General features: G+C 42.0%; 1 protein-coding gene across 5 annotated transcripts in view; it reads right to left on the bottom strand.

Annotated features, from left to right (window-relative positions):
- Positions 1–7,418: 7,418 nt before the first annotated feature.
- grip2b (glutamate receptor interacting protein 2b) overlaps positions 7,419–12,746 on the bottom strand; it is a 97,851-nt gene continuing 92,523 nt past the window's right edge. For 4 of the 5 annotated variants that reach the window (XM_030375648.1, XM_030375649.1, XM_030375651.1 and 1 more), the window contains exons 22-25: positions 12,395–12,590; positions 11,646–11,923; positions 9,855–10,001; positions 7,419–8,937 (exon numbers count right to left, since the gene is read on the bottom strand). In XM_030375648.1, the coding sequence (XP_030231508.1) occupies positions 8,794–8,937; positions 9,855–10,001; positions 11,646–11,923; positions 12,395–12,590 (765 nt within the window). In that variant the 3' untranslated portion in view covers positions 7,419–8,793. The remainder of the gene's footprint in view (positions 8,938–9,854; positions 10,002–11,645; positions 11,924–12,394; positions 12,591–12,746) is intronic. The other variant, XM_030375650.1, reaches the window with a different exon arrangement.

The raw sequence follows: 12,746 nt of genomic DNA, 5'->3' as shown, positions 1-12,746 counted from the left end.
GCACCTTGCGAGAAACAAATGTCACCAGGAGGATGAGGAGGAGTAAGGAGTACCTGAAGGCATTTGAATGGTGGCGTCCGAAACCCTTGACGTCTGTCGTCTGTGGCGTAATGTACATTTAGTAGTTAAACTCTCTATCTATCTTTACCTCTCTGTCCGTCCCTTCGACCGTTTTAGAGCAGTCTCCAGTACTTTAGCTCCAGACTTCAGTTTTCTACAAAGGAAGGTTATTTACATTTGTTATTTCTGTCGATGTTTCTAATGTTTTTTTTTTTTATTATAAAGACTATTATCGTTGGAACATAAACTCTTAATGAAAGTTGCTGTAGTGGGAAATAGGAAACATGCTTTAGCGTCAGTTAAATAATATACACTATCATACATCAAACGAATTTTAAACTTTAATCTACTGAGGTAAACATATATATATATATATATATATATATATATATATATATATATATATATATATATATATATATATATATATATATAAATATACATACATATATATATATGTTAATATATCCTGCACTAGTACTGCACTAGTACTGCAATAATACTCCAGAAACCTTTAATAGTAAGACATAAAAATGTGTGTAGCATTGCAGTGCACTACTTTCTTCCCATAGTACCTTATATCTTTGAAACAAAAACATCGTAACAATTAGCAAAACTCCGTGACATCGCGTATATTTACCTCTGCGCTCCAAAATCTTGCTTTAAAGAAATGCTCAGAAAAGAAGTACAACCAATTATCTATTATTTTTCATTGTCACCAAGCCAACCAAACCTTAATTTAGACCAGTCACCCCACCAGCTTTGTGGCGTTATTTGTGGTATGAGCTAATGCTAATATCAAGCTTATACTATTCAAAGGATGTATTTCCAAACGTTAATGCACCGGCGGCTTCCACCCAGTTACACTTTGACCTCTTAACTGAAAAGTTATCTGATGGAAATCTGAGAGAAATCGCCCAGATTTTCTTCTCAGCCCTGCTGGTCAACTGGGTGTCTGAATTCCAAATGTCTGAATAATAATAATCCTGTTTACAGCTCATTAACCCAAAGTTTTTCAGGTTCATATATTTCTTGTGTTCATGGAACAATGCGGTCATATAACATGCTGGAATTGGGGATCACTAAATATGTTTTCTATTAGATGATCATGTAGGTATCTTTCGAGACAGAACTCAGTATACTTCAAAAAGATTCCCACCTGTAATTCTTTGAAATACGTCAAAATACTTGTGAGACAGGGAAAACTAAATAAGGACCAATTGTAATTGCAGTGTTACATTAAATTAAACATTTGATTCCCCTACTTAGATACACATCAAAATAACCCAAGAAGACAGAATTTATGGATTTTTGAAATATGGTTGTGCCGTATTTTTTAAACGTTTGAAAGATGTTCACAGGAGTTCTGTGGTGCAAGCAAACATCTATTCAATGGTGCAGGCTTGGAATGACCTTACCCTTTTATTTTATATCAATGGATTTGCTCCGAATCTATAGACCTGCCTTCCAACACTCCCGGCAGACACTGCCTGCTGAAAGCTTCCTGTTCAAACGAGATAAAACTCAAGGTTTTCAAAATAAGAGTCTTGAAGATTAAGTTACTATAAAACAGAGAGCATCACTGATGAACATGGAATGTGAAAAGTCACCCCCAGGGTAAATGTTTCAGGATGTATTTTTTTGAGGAATAAAAAGTAGTCTCTTTTTATTATTTTTTATTTTTGGTGTTTTACGACAGTAACAGTTTATTTCTATATTTTGTTTGATTGTTTTGTCAATCACATTTGCCTTTTGTATATCAAATATAGTGTATTTGAGCCTCTTGCATTTGGAGTATCATGTACAGCTGTCAATCAAAAATGAAAAAAAAAAAGCTGCGGTTTGTTACGTGCAATACTTTGTAGAAAGAGAAGTATTTTTTTCATGCAGTTTTTTTTCCAAATTGTGGTACTATCTCAAAGAATTACATGTGAATTCTTAGACATGAGAAATTGGAAACTTTCAGGGGCCAATTTATTGAAAATGAAAATGACACCACAAAATTCTGCATTTGGAAACCAATTATATCCAAAAGCGGAGCTTTTCTGTTGACAAACTGTTATTCCATCTAAGCTCTTGTAATTTGAAATGCACTGAGAATAAAATAATGATTTAACATTGTCAAAATTTGTCTTGCTTTTTCAGTGTATCTGTGCATGTGTGGTGGTCTCTCTTGGGGCAATGTGTGTCTGGAAGTGTGTTTTTGTCGTCCTGGCCAAACCAAACAACAGTTGTTGTGTCACCAGGTTTTTACATCATAGCTATCTCTTCTGATTGGCCTAGCGTCCCCCATCTGTTTAAGCAATCTGATATCCTCCTGAACACTATCACTACACTAGCGTTGCCCATCAGTTTTATCCATCCGATATCCTCGAACCCATAACTACCCTAATGTCCCCATCTGTTTCATCACCTGCTAGGGTAGTTATAGGGTTTATAACTACCCTAGCGTCCTTCATCTGTCTGAGACCGCAATGTCCTCATAAACCCTATCACTACCACATCGTCCTTAATTTATCTTAAGACAACAATGTCCTCATAAACACTATAATTACCCTAGTGTATCTGTCTTAGACACCAATGTCCCCATAAAACCTATAACTACCGTAGTGTCCACCATCTGTCTTAGACACCAATGTCCTCATAAACCCTATCACCACCATGGTGCTCATCATCTGTCTTAGACACCAATTTCCTCATAAACCCTATCACTACTACAGCTTCCTTCAACTGTCTTAGACACCAATGTCCTCATAAACCCTATAATTACCCTAGTGTATCTGTCTTAGACACCAATGTCCCCATAAAACCTATAACTACCGTAGTGTCCACCATCTGTCTAAGACACCAATGTCCTCATAGACCCTATCACTACTACAGCTTCCTTTATCTGTCTTAGACACCAATGTCCTCATAAACCCTATACCTACCCAAGTGTCCATCTGTCTTAGCCACCAGTGTCCTCATAAACCCTATAACAGCCCTAGTGTACTTCATCTGTCTTAAACACCACTGTCCTCATAAACTCTATAACTACCGTAGTGTCCTTCATCTGTCTTAGACACCACATTCCGCATAAACCCTATCACTACAACACCACAGCGTCCTTCATCTGTCTCAAACATCACTGTCCTCATAAATGCTATATTTACCCTTGTAAATTCCTCATCTATTGCATCCGATCCCCCCGAAATCATACATCTACGTGTTCCCAATATGGCCTATGTCTTCGTCACCTAAAGTCTGACTTGTAAGAAACTTATACTAGGAGTGTATAAAATATCTGTCCTCTGGTCAGCATGAGTTCAATGTCGCAAATGGTCATCGTGGTAGAAACATGATCTGTAGTGTGGTTATAGCTTTGATCTAGTCAAGAGAGTGTAATTCAGTAGTTGCTATAATCTCCTATTAAGGAACAGTTTGATAAGAATAATAGCATTCTGCACTGTATTCTTAAAAAAATAGGGGCCCTTAAAATAATCATTGTGTATCTTCTCAAATAACCCCCTACAAAATGTTTCCAGTGTGCGTGCATAACAAGTGTGTTATGCGTGAAGCTTATTAGAAATACATCCCACGGTTATTTTTGTATTTTTAAGATGAATGGAGGAAGTAAATTGTCCCTGTAACCCCAAAGCCTCCCATCTCTGTTTACATTAGGAGCCCATTACCCGAGACACAAAGGGCTGCCTACGCATCGCTTCCCCATGGAGATCCTCTCTCACAACAAAGCCATCGCCTCCGGCACTGCAGAGGACTCTGGGAATGTTCCACCACATCGTTGTCCATTTAATGCAATTACTCAATTTTGTTGTGATGCAGCGGTGAACGTAAACATAAACTTTACACTAAAAAACAATAGCATATCCCAGTATACAGCAGACCACAAAGCAGCGCGGCACACCCCTCTGAAGTCTGCAGTCAGCGGCTGATCTGTGGATTAGCCATGAATCAAGTTGCAAAAAAGGTTAAAAATAACTTGGGTTGAACAGTAAGCTTCTTGTTTGAGGACAGGGCACGTTGGTGCCTGTGGCTGCTTTCACAAGTGATCCAGCTTCAGTGAAACTGTGGCAGAGCTGCGATGTTGGAGGCCAGAGCCTGGCTGTGTTTGAATTGACTCTCTTGTTCCCTCGCTCCCTAATCCCCAATATAAATAACACTTTATAGTACACTATTATAGGGATAATTTGGACAGCAATTATGCAGTGGAAATCTTATTGGTGTGACGTGTTTTGGTCGACCAAACAAGCCGACAAGTGTTAGATCTCTCCCCATGACAGCTACAGCATAAAAAACTAAACGTGTGCGCTGACCATCTCTGTTGGAGGATTTAGATGAAACTAGAAAAAATAATGATCATGAGATATTTAGCAGAAATAAGTGTCAGTTACGTAACCCATTGCATAAAACTACTCTCACAGTGCATTTTGGGTAGAACGTAATGATATATTTGGGGAACCAGATTTCTGAACAGTTTAATCCCGACAGCAAGCGTCACCATGTTAGAGAGAGCTGCGAGGATATGAGCTGTAGCTGGGCTGGAAACTCATTATACTCAGCCCATTCTACTGAAGTTCATGGACAGGACTTACTGAGGAAGCATTTACTGATTGTCCTGAGGACAGCCTCTTCCCTAGCTTGTCTTAATGGGTTACAGTGAGTTATGGAAAGGTATGCTAACTATTGTAAGAGTGGGCCAATTTGTGTGACTGTGTGTGTGTGTTTCTTCTGCACATAAAGGCTTTCTGTGCACGTTTACATTGTTCCTTTGTTTTGTGTAAAGGTCAAGTCATCTCTCTCATTCACTCTCCCTCTCTCACACCCCTCTCCTCCTCTCTCTCTTTCTCTTTATCTCTGTCCTCCCTTTTTATCTTCTTCTCCCACTCCCCCTTCTCTGTCTCTCAACAACGGATTTGAGATCAAATTAACAAATATACTCAAATGCAGACACAAATTGCAGCACACTACAAATATACAACTCGTTCACCTCAAACTAAAAACAGATGCTTATTAAACCAATGCTGGGTGAGAAGTCAGAATAACAAAGAAATAGACACACAGACAAACAATGTAAAATAAAACCATTTTATTATGTTAATTTTTCCTCATAATTTCATCTTGAACCTATTATTGAATTCTTCTTAAAAGAGAAGTATCGCAGTACACTCTTTGAATCTTTAAAAAACCACCAAAATGACACCCAAAACAACAACACTGACACACTTTGTTTTCCCCTCCTGTGGCCACGCACATGTGCTTCCGTTCCTTCTCAGCGGAAGAGTAATATCATAGAAAAATACTATTTTACATAGAATAGAACTTTACACATGTGAAAAAATACACCATATCAGCACACATGGTAGGTTTCTGTGCCCAATCCGGAACCCAACCCCTGATGACCTTCAGCCTACCCTCTCTGACTCCAACGATCTCCAGGGGATCCCCAGGGAACCTCAATGCACCTCTCTGTTACACTAGGCTGCCAAGCAGTTTGAGAGAGAAATGACTGAAGTCAATTTGACATGGTCAACCAACAAACTCATATCCCCTTAGATCTCTAGTGTAAATGTCCCTTTCCATTTCGAATGTCGGCTTTTACCTCAACCATTTTTCTTCCTCTGTGCTGTATACATATACAAACACCACCATTTAAAATGGCTATATATATATCTATATATATATATAGATATATATATATATATATATATATATATATATAGTAAAGGGCTTTAAGAGAGCAGTGATTGGCTGCAATCACTTGTTTCTCTCGCCAATCACAATGCATCTTTTGAAATCCTCCAACCAGTGAAAAGCCTTTGTCCCCTGTCTCCTGTCCGGATTGGGCTGTTATACTGACCTTGACTGGATAATGCATAGGGTATGGATGGCCAAATATATACACACACACACACACACACACACACACACACACACACACACACACACACACACACACACACACACACACACACACACACACTGACACACGCACTCATGCACCCACACCCCCCCCACACACACACACAAAGACCCCTGCATGCACACACACACACACACACACACACACACACACACACACACACACACACACACACACACACACACACACATAATTGAAAAAGGCTTTTTTTATATCAGTATTTCAACTTTTGTATGATTCTTTAAATGTTTGTCTTTTCGTCGACATATTTTGTAGAAAACACTCAAACATGAAACAGGAAAGTACAACGGTTAATAAACAGTGTGCTTTTTTGTAAGTGCTTCAGGTGAAATAAGCATTGTATGTTCTCCATGTCAATAAATTCATCGACTTTTGAATAATAATGCATTTTTATTGAATAATGAATGCATTACTATTGAATATTGTTCATTCAGGCATCTGTCTAGCCAGACAGAACAAAGTCACTGTTGTAGATCTAGAATACATAGAAGAGAGGGGGCAAAAGAGGAGGAATGTGCGATGAATGTACACACTGTCTTTCTTTCTTTGTCACACACATATGCACTCACTTACTATGTGTGTGTGTGTCTCTCTCTCGCTCACGCTCAGGCCTCAATCACACATGGCCTATCACTCTTTCCCACAGACACACACAAACACGCTCTTTCTTTCATGAACTATCTTCATGAACCCCATCACCCACAGACACAGACACACACACAAACACACGCACAGATACATGCACATACACAGACAAACACACACACACACACACACACACACACACACACACACACACACACAGGGAGCGGTTGGACTCTGATTGTCTTATGTAACAAGATGACTGAACAGGGGAAGAGAGCCAGAAAGAGAGAGAGAGAGAGAGACAAGATAGAAAGTGATAGGGAAGGAGAGAGAGAGAGAGGGATTGAGCAAAAGAGAGAAAGAGAAAATGAGAGAGAAAGATACACTGAAAACCAAACAGAGGATATGCTTCTTCTCGATGAAACGCTCAACAAACACACACACAGTTGTTCTCACCTCATATTCGTTCTGTATCACTGCATAGCCCTCATAGCCCAGATACATAGCAAACACACACACACACACACACACACACACACACACACACACACACACACACACACACACACACACACACACACACACACACACACACACACACACAGTATGTTTATATATTATAGAATGTGCGTGATAGTGTGTGTGTTTGTGTATGTGTTTGTATGTATACGTCTGTGTGTGTGTCTGTGTTTGTATGTGTTTGTCTGTGCATGTGTTCACGTGTATGTGTGAGAGAGCTACTGTGCAGGTTCATGTGTGGGGGGGGGAAGGAAGAAGGGGGATACAGAAAATGTTTGTGTGTGGGTGTGGGGGGGGGGGGGAGTGTGTGTGTGTGTGTGTGTGTGTGTGTGTGTGTGTGTGTGTGTGTGTGTGTGTGTGTGTGTGTGTGTGTGTGTGTGTGTGTGTGTGTGCCTGTAAAATAAGTGTGGTAATGACTGTGTCTCTGGTCTCCTATACTCATGGGGACAGCACCTTGTAGGGATGTTGTTGGGACCTCCATGGTGACATTTACACCAACTCAACACTGGACACCTCTGAAGAAATACATGCTATTACAACCAGTGGTTCTGATTGGTCCAAAATTAGAACCAGTCAGAACCTATTATAACCAGTTATAATTACCTGATTGTGACTCCATGCTCAACCTGCATCACAGAGAACTCAAAAAATGAAATGAATTCTGGTTTGATTTACAAAAACATTGAGGATAGCAATTGGATAGTCCCTTCTATGCTTTTACAGAAATAGTTCAGTTTGCGGTAACAGTTGAAACTCAAACATCAGCGTTCTTTTGTCTTTGTAGCGCAGGCATGAGCCTCAATGTCGTACGCTCTGAGAAGATGTTTCAAATCCTGGGCACTGATCGGTCACCGAAGAACAAAAAAAGTAAAACATCTGTTCTGGGTTCTAGACAGTGTCTGCGTGAAGACAAACGGCAACAAAAACGTCATCTGAGACGAAGACTTCACAAACCAGGGATTTCGTGCATTACTACGACAGAGAAAGTTCTAGAGCTAGTGGTCGGATGACTCCTTGTAAGAAAAATACAAGGCTGGAAGAGAAGAGTGAGGTTAGTTTTTTTTTTTTCACATGGATTCTTCTGGGGAAGCGGTCCAAGGCGCAGCAGCAAAAACAGATCAAATTCCTTGCTACATCTTCGACCTGGACAGTTGCCTTGGACATGTCCGTCACAAAGTGCTTTGAGCCTCGAAGTTCTTAACGTCTCCTCGAATAAGTCCAACTAAAATCAGCCAACCGTAGTCACAGGGAGTCCTGTTGAAATTAGGTGACCATGTTCGAAAGTAAGGCAGTTGGCTGAAACATCACAGAGATTGTTGCACTCTGCTGGAGAAAAATTCACAGATCTGGTGGACCAGAGAGAAGACCTCAATGTGCTGTAGATCTCTTAGCATCGGTGAATGTGCCTTCCTATTTGAAATTGATCAGTTTTCTTTTTGCATTGACTGCATTATGTTCACTATGTGATTTGTGCCGTGTCAGGGAATTTGTATTGAAATGTGGCACATTGGTGGGATGCTCGGTAACACAACAGGATTGTGCGTTGTGAATTGAGCTAGGTGTGTGTGTGTGTGTGTGTGTGTGTGTGTGTGTGTGTGTGTGTGTGTGTGTGTGTGTGTGTGTGTGTGTGTGTGTGTGCGTGCGTGTGTGTGCGTGTGCGTGTGTGTGTGCGTGTGTGTGTGTTCACGCTACAGGTCTAGCTGGTGGTCCATGGTGTTATTATTGTCCTCCAGGGGGTTCCGGCTGACCACCAGCTCCAGACGGTCTCCAGCCTCGGTGATGAGGGGCACGGCCAGGCAGCAGTCAAAGTCCCTGGTCCGCACGTGGTTCACCTGAGGACCAGACCACAGCCCTGATCACAAGCATGATCCACGCCAACATGAGGACCAGACCACAGCCCTGATCACAAGCATGATCCACACCAACATGAGGACCAGACCACAGCCCTGATCACAAGCATGATCCACACCAACATGAGGACCAGACCACAGCCCTGATCACAAGCATGATCCACACCAACATGAGGACCAGACCACAGCCCTGATCACAAGCTTGATCCACACCAACATGAGGACCAGACCACAGCCCTGATCACAAGCTTGATCCACACCAACATGAGGACCAGACCACAGCCCTGATCACAAGCTTGATCCGCACCCGCATGAGAACTCAGTTTGACTAGAAAGGCCTTGCCATAATTGAACTCCAAATAAGAAGAAAATGTAAAAATGTAATGATCAATTACTCATGTCTGATAATATGAGTACAAATCTGGATCCAATCTGAATCGCAGTAGGAATGACGTAGTGACTGCGTGCAACAATGATCGGAATCCTTCCTTGCTATTGATAGAACAACAATAGATTGGTCAATCATATGAGATGATACAGAGAGACAGATGAAAGGGAGAGAGAAAGAGAGAGAGAGAGAGAGAGAGAGAGAGAGAGAGAGAGCGAGAGAGAGAGAGAGAGAGAGAGAGAGAGAGAAAGAGAGACAGAGAGAGAGAGAGAGAGAGAGAGAGAGAGAGAGAGAGAAAGAGAGACAGAGAGAGTGCATTACAGCCTTCCGATATTGAGTAACAAGAGAAGAAGCAGTAGTTCATAGGAGTCATGCTCCCCGCCCGCACAAGATCTTTAATGTCTGAATAAAAAGCCTCCGTGATTCATCTTAATGCTCATGAGTGCGTCAGCAAGAACCCGGCATCAGGTAGATATAGAGTGTGTTGTTCTGAGCGCCCTCCTATACTGACCTGTAGGATCCGGTCGTAGGGCCTGAGACCGGAGCGGTCTGCGGGCCCGTCGTTCCGGATCATGTTGACGTAAACCCCCTTCTCCAGGAAGCCGTCAGACACGCTGAAGCCAAAGTCATCGCTCTCCGGGTCCTTCATCACCGTCACCTGTAGGGTGGGGGTCAGGAGAGCAGAGTGGGGGTCAGGCTGGGTTAGGGAAGGTTCAGTTAAGCCTAGTTTGATAAGAGCTAGTTGAGATAAGCCTGATTTAGTTAGAGCTAGTCTTGTAAAGGTGTAGTTAATCCTAGTTTGATAAGAGCTAGTTTAGTTCAGCCTGATCGAGTTAGATCTAGTCTAGTAAAGGTCTAGTTAAGCCAAGGTGGATAAGAGCTAGTAGAGTTTAGCCTGATCCAATTAGGTCTATTCTAGTAAAGGTTTAGCCAAGCCTAGTTTGATAAGAGCTAGTTAAGTTTAGCCTGATCTGATTAGGTCTAGTCTAGTAAAGGTTTAGTGTTGTCTGGTTAGATCTAGTATAGTGTCGTAAAGTCTTAGTAAATCTGGTCCAATCTAGTTACGTTTAGTCGAGTTTACTATAGTTAGCCTGTTATAGCCTGTCTATAATCTAGTTTGTCAGTATTCTAGTTTGGTTAAATAGGTAAATTGTAGACTAGTTGATTCTAGTCGGCTAAAGCAAGTCTAGTCTAGTCAGTAATGGTGAAGTTCATTCAAACATAGTTTGGTTTGATTTGTGTTTGTAGCTTGGAGTCTGTGCTGTTTGAATGGCTTTTGTTTATTTTGGATAAGGTTTGTTAGGCAAAGTTCCAGCATGACTTGTCTAAACCAAAGAAAATCCAACCTTTAGAACCTTGGCCCTTGCAGGCTGCCACAGGTCTATGAGTATGTGTGCATGTGAAGCAATGGAAGAATAGAAAGCTGTAACCCTCTGACACAACCCTGCCAGGGTGTTAATATCATGTTGTTCATAGAATATTCGTAGAACGACTCTCGGAAGAACATTGTCGTGTGTTCCACAAGTTAACCTATACGTCACTTCCCCATTAGCTCCTGCTCTCCAGATACACTGAAAAGAACAAGTGATCCTTTATTAAATGTGAAACCTTCCCACTGTACAATTCAACCAGGCTACGTTACGCTTTTGCTTTTCTGGTCTGGAAAACATAAAGTCATGTGACATTATTATTGGAGGTCTAAATCCATCAGCGATTCCAATTGGAACTGTGTCTTCACCAAAGAGTATGTCACATTAGGGATTTAGATGATTGGAACAGAACACGTTGCTGGTGTTTGTTGTCTTCCTTGTTGAACACGGCGAAGGGAAAAGGGTCATTATATGTGCTTTACAGATTTATTTGACTATACTTCATGTTCGATTATCTTATTTTGTGTGTACTATATGCTATTTTAAGATTATTTTTGTTGCCTACCAGGTGGCTAGATGTGATTACTAGTGGTCACTTGGTTGGCCATAATAAGATCTCCAACAATGACCTGTACATGAAATCGAGCATCACCAAGCAGATTACGCACAGACACCTGAGATGGCTAGGACATGTGTTGAGGATGGCCCGCATCGCAAAGTCGCCTTCAGATAGACACCACCAGGCAAAAGAAAACCAGGGATGCCAAAAACCAACTGGCGCAGAAATGTGTCTAAAGAGCTGGAACAGATGAACCTGTCATGGGTAGAGGCCAAACATGCTGCCAGGGAGTTTTTAAGCCTTATGTCCCATAGGGGACGAAGAGGAGTCGTAGTAGTAGTAGTCAGACATCCGGCAAGCCACTTCACATTACCTTGTGTAGCTCCAGGGGGTTTGGAGAAAGGATCTCCTGCATCTCCTCTTTAATCCGGCGTGACTCCCACGTCCTCTCTGACACCCTGAGGGAGGCCTTGGATTTGGAATCCTGGTGCAGGTGAGGGGAACGGGCATCTTGGTGCAGGTGGGCCTCCTGGAGCAGGTGGTGCCCCTGGTGCAGGTGGGCCTCTTGGTGCAGATGGGCCTCCTGGCGCAGATTGGCCTCCTGGCGCAGGTGGGCCTCCTGGTGCAGCTGTGCCTCTAGAAGGAAGAGTTCTTGTTTTCAAAATAATCAGAGACAGTTATCTTCGAAAACTCATTTCTGAAACAGGGCTCTGTAATCCACCGGTATTGCAGGGATATACAGTATTTCTGAAACACACATCGACGTTATGAATTACGTTGCCTGTATTGGTAAGATCTGTATATATTTCAGATTAAATTCTGCTTCCATAGTGTCCCAGAATATGTACTGCATCATATCATACAGAAATCCAGTACTGCGTACTGGATTTCTGTATGAAAAAATCCAGTACTACGTACTGGATTTCTGTGGATTTCTGTATGAACATTATGAGACAGATGCACATGCATCTGTCTCACGTAGTACTGTCTCACGTAGTACTGGAAATCCAGTACTACGTACTGGATTTCAGAACATGACCACAAATAAATATATTACAATACAATAGGAATACAACTATAATAGCAATAGCAATTAACGTAGCAGTCTCTGACTTCCTGTACCTTTGTGTAGCAGGGCCTCCTGGTGCAGCTGGTGCTCATGGTGGAGGTGGGCCTCCTCGTGGAGGTGAGCTCCCTGATGCAGCAGGGAGTTCCTGCTCAGGGGGCTGATTCGGCCGAGGCTCAGTAGGGGGTCTTGGCCGGCTTTTGGGACTCCGTCCACACCCAGACTGATGGCCGAGCCAGTCATGATGGACGCCTACACACAGGAACACATGAATTAAAATACACTGTCTAGCCCCTACCTATGACTTAAGGACCTGTCTTTGTACTGTATAGCCCCTACCTGCTCCTTAATGACCTGTCTCTGTGTACTAACCTCTACCTGTGTGTGTACTGTCTAACCCCTACCTTT

This window comes from Gadus morhua, chromosome 13 (genome assembly GCF_902167405.1).
Source record: "Gadus morhua chromosome 13, gadMor3.0, whole genome shotgun sequence".
Classification (NCBI taxonomy): domain Eukaryota; kingdom Metazoa; phylum Chordata; class Actinopteri; order Gadiformes; family Gadidae; genus Gadus; species Gadus morhua.
This window is presented reverse-complemented; position numbering and strand designations above follow the sequence as displayed.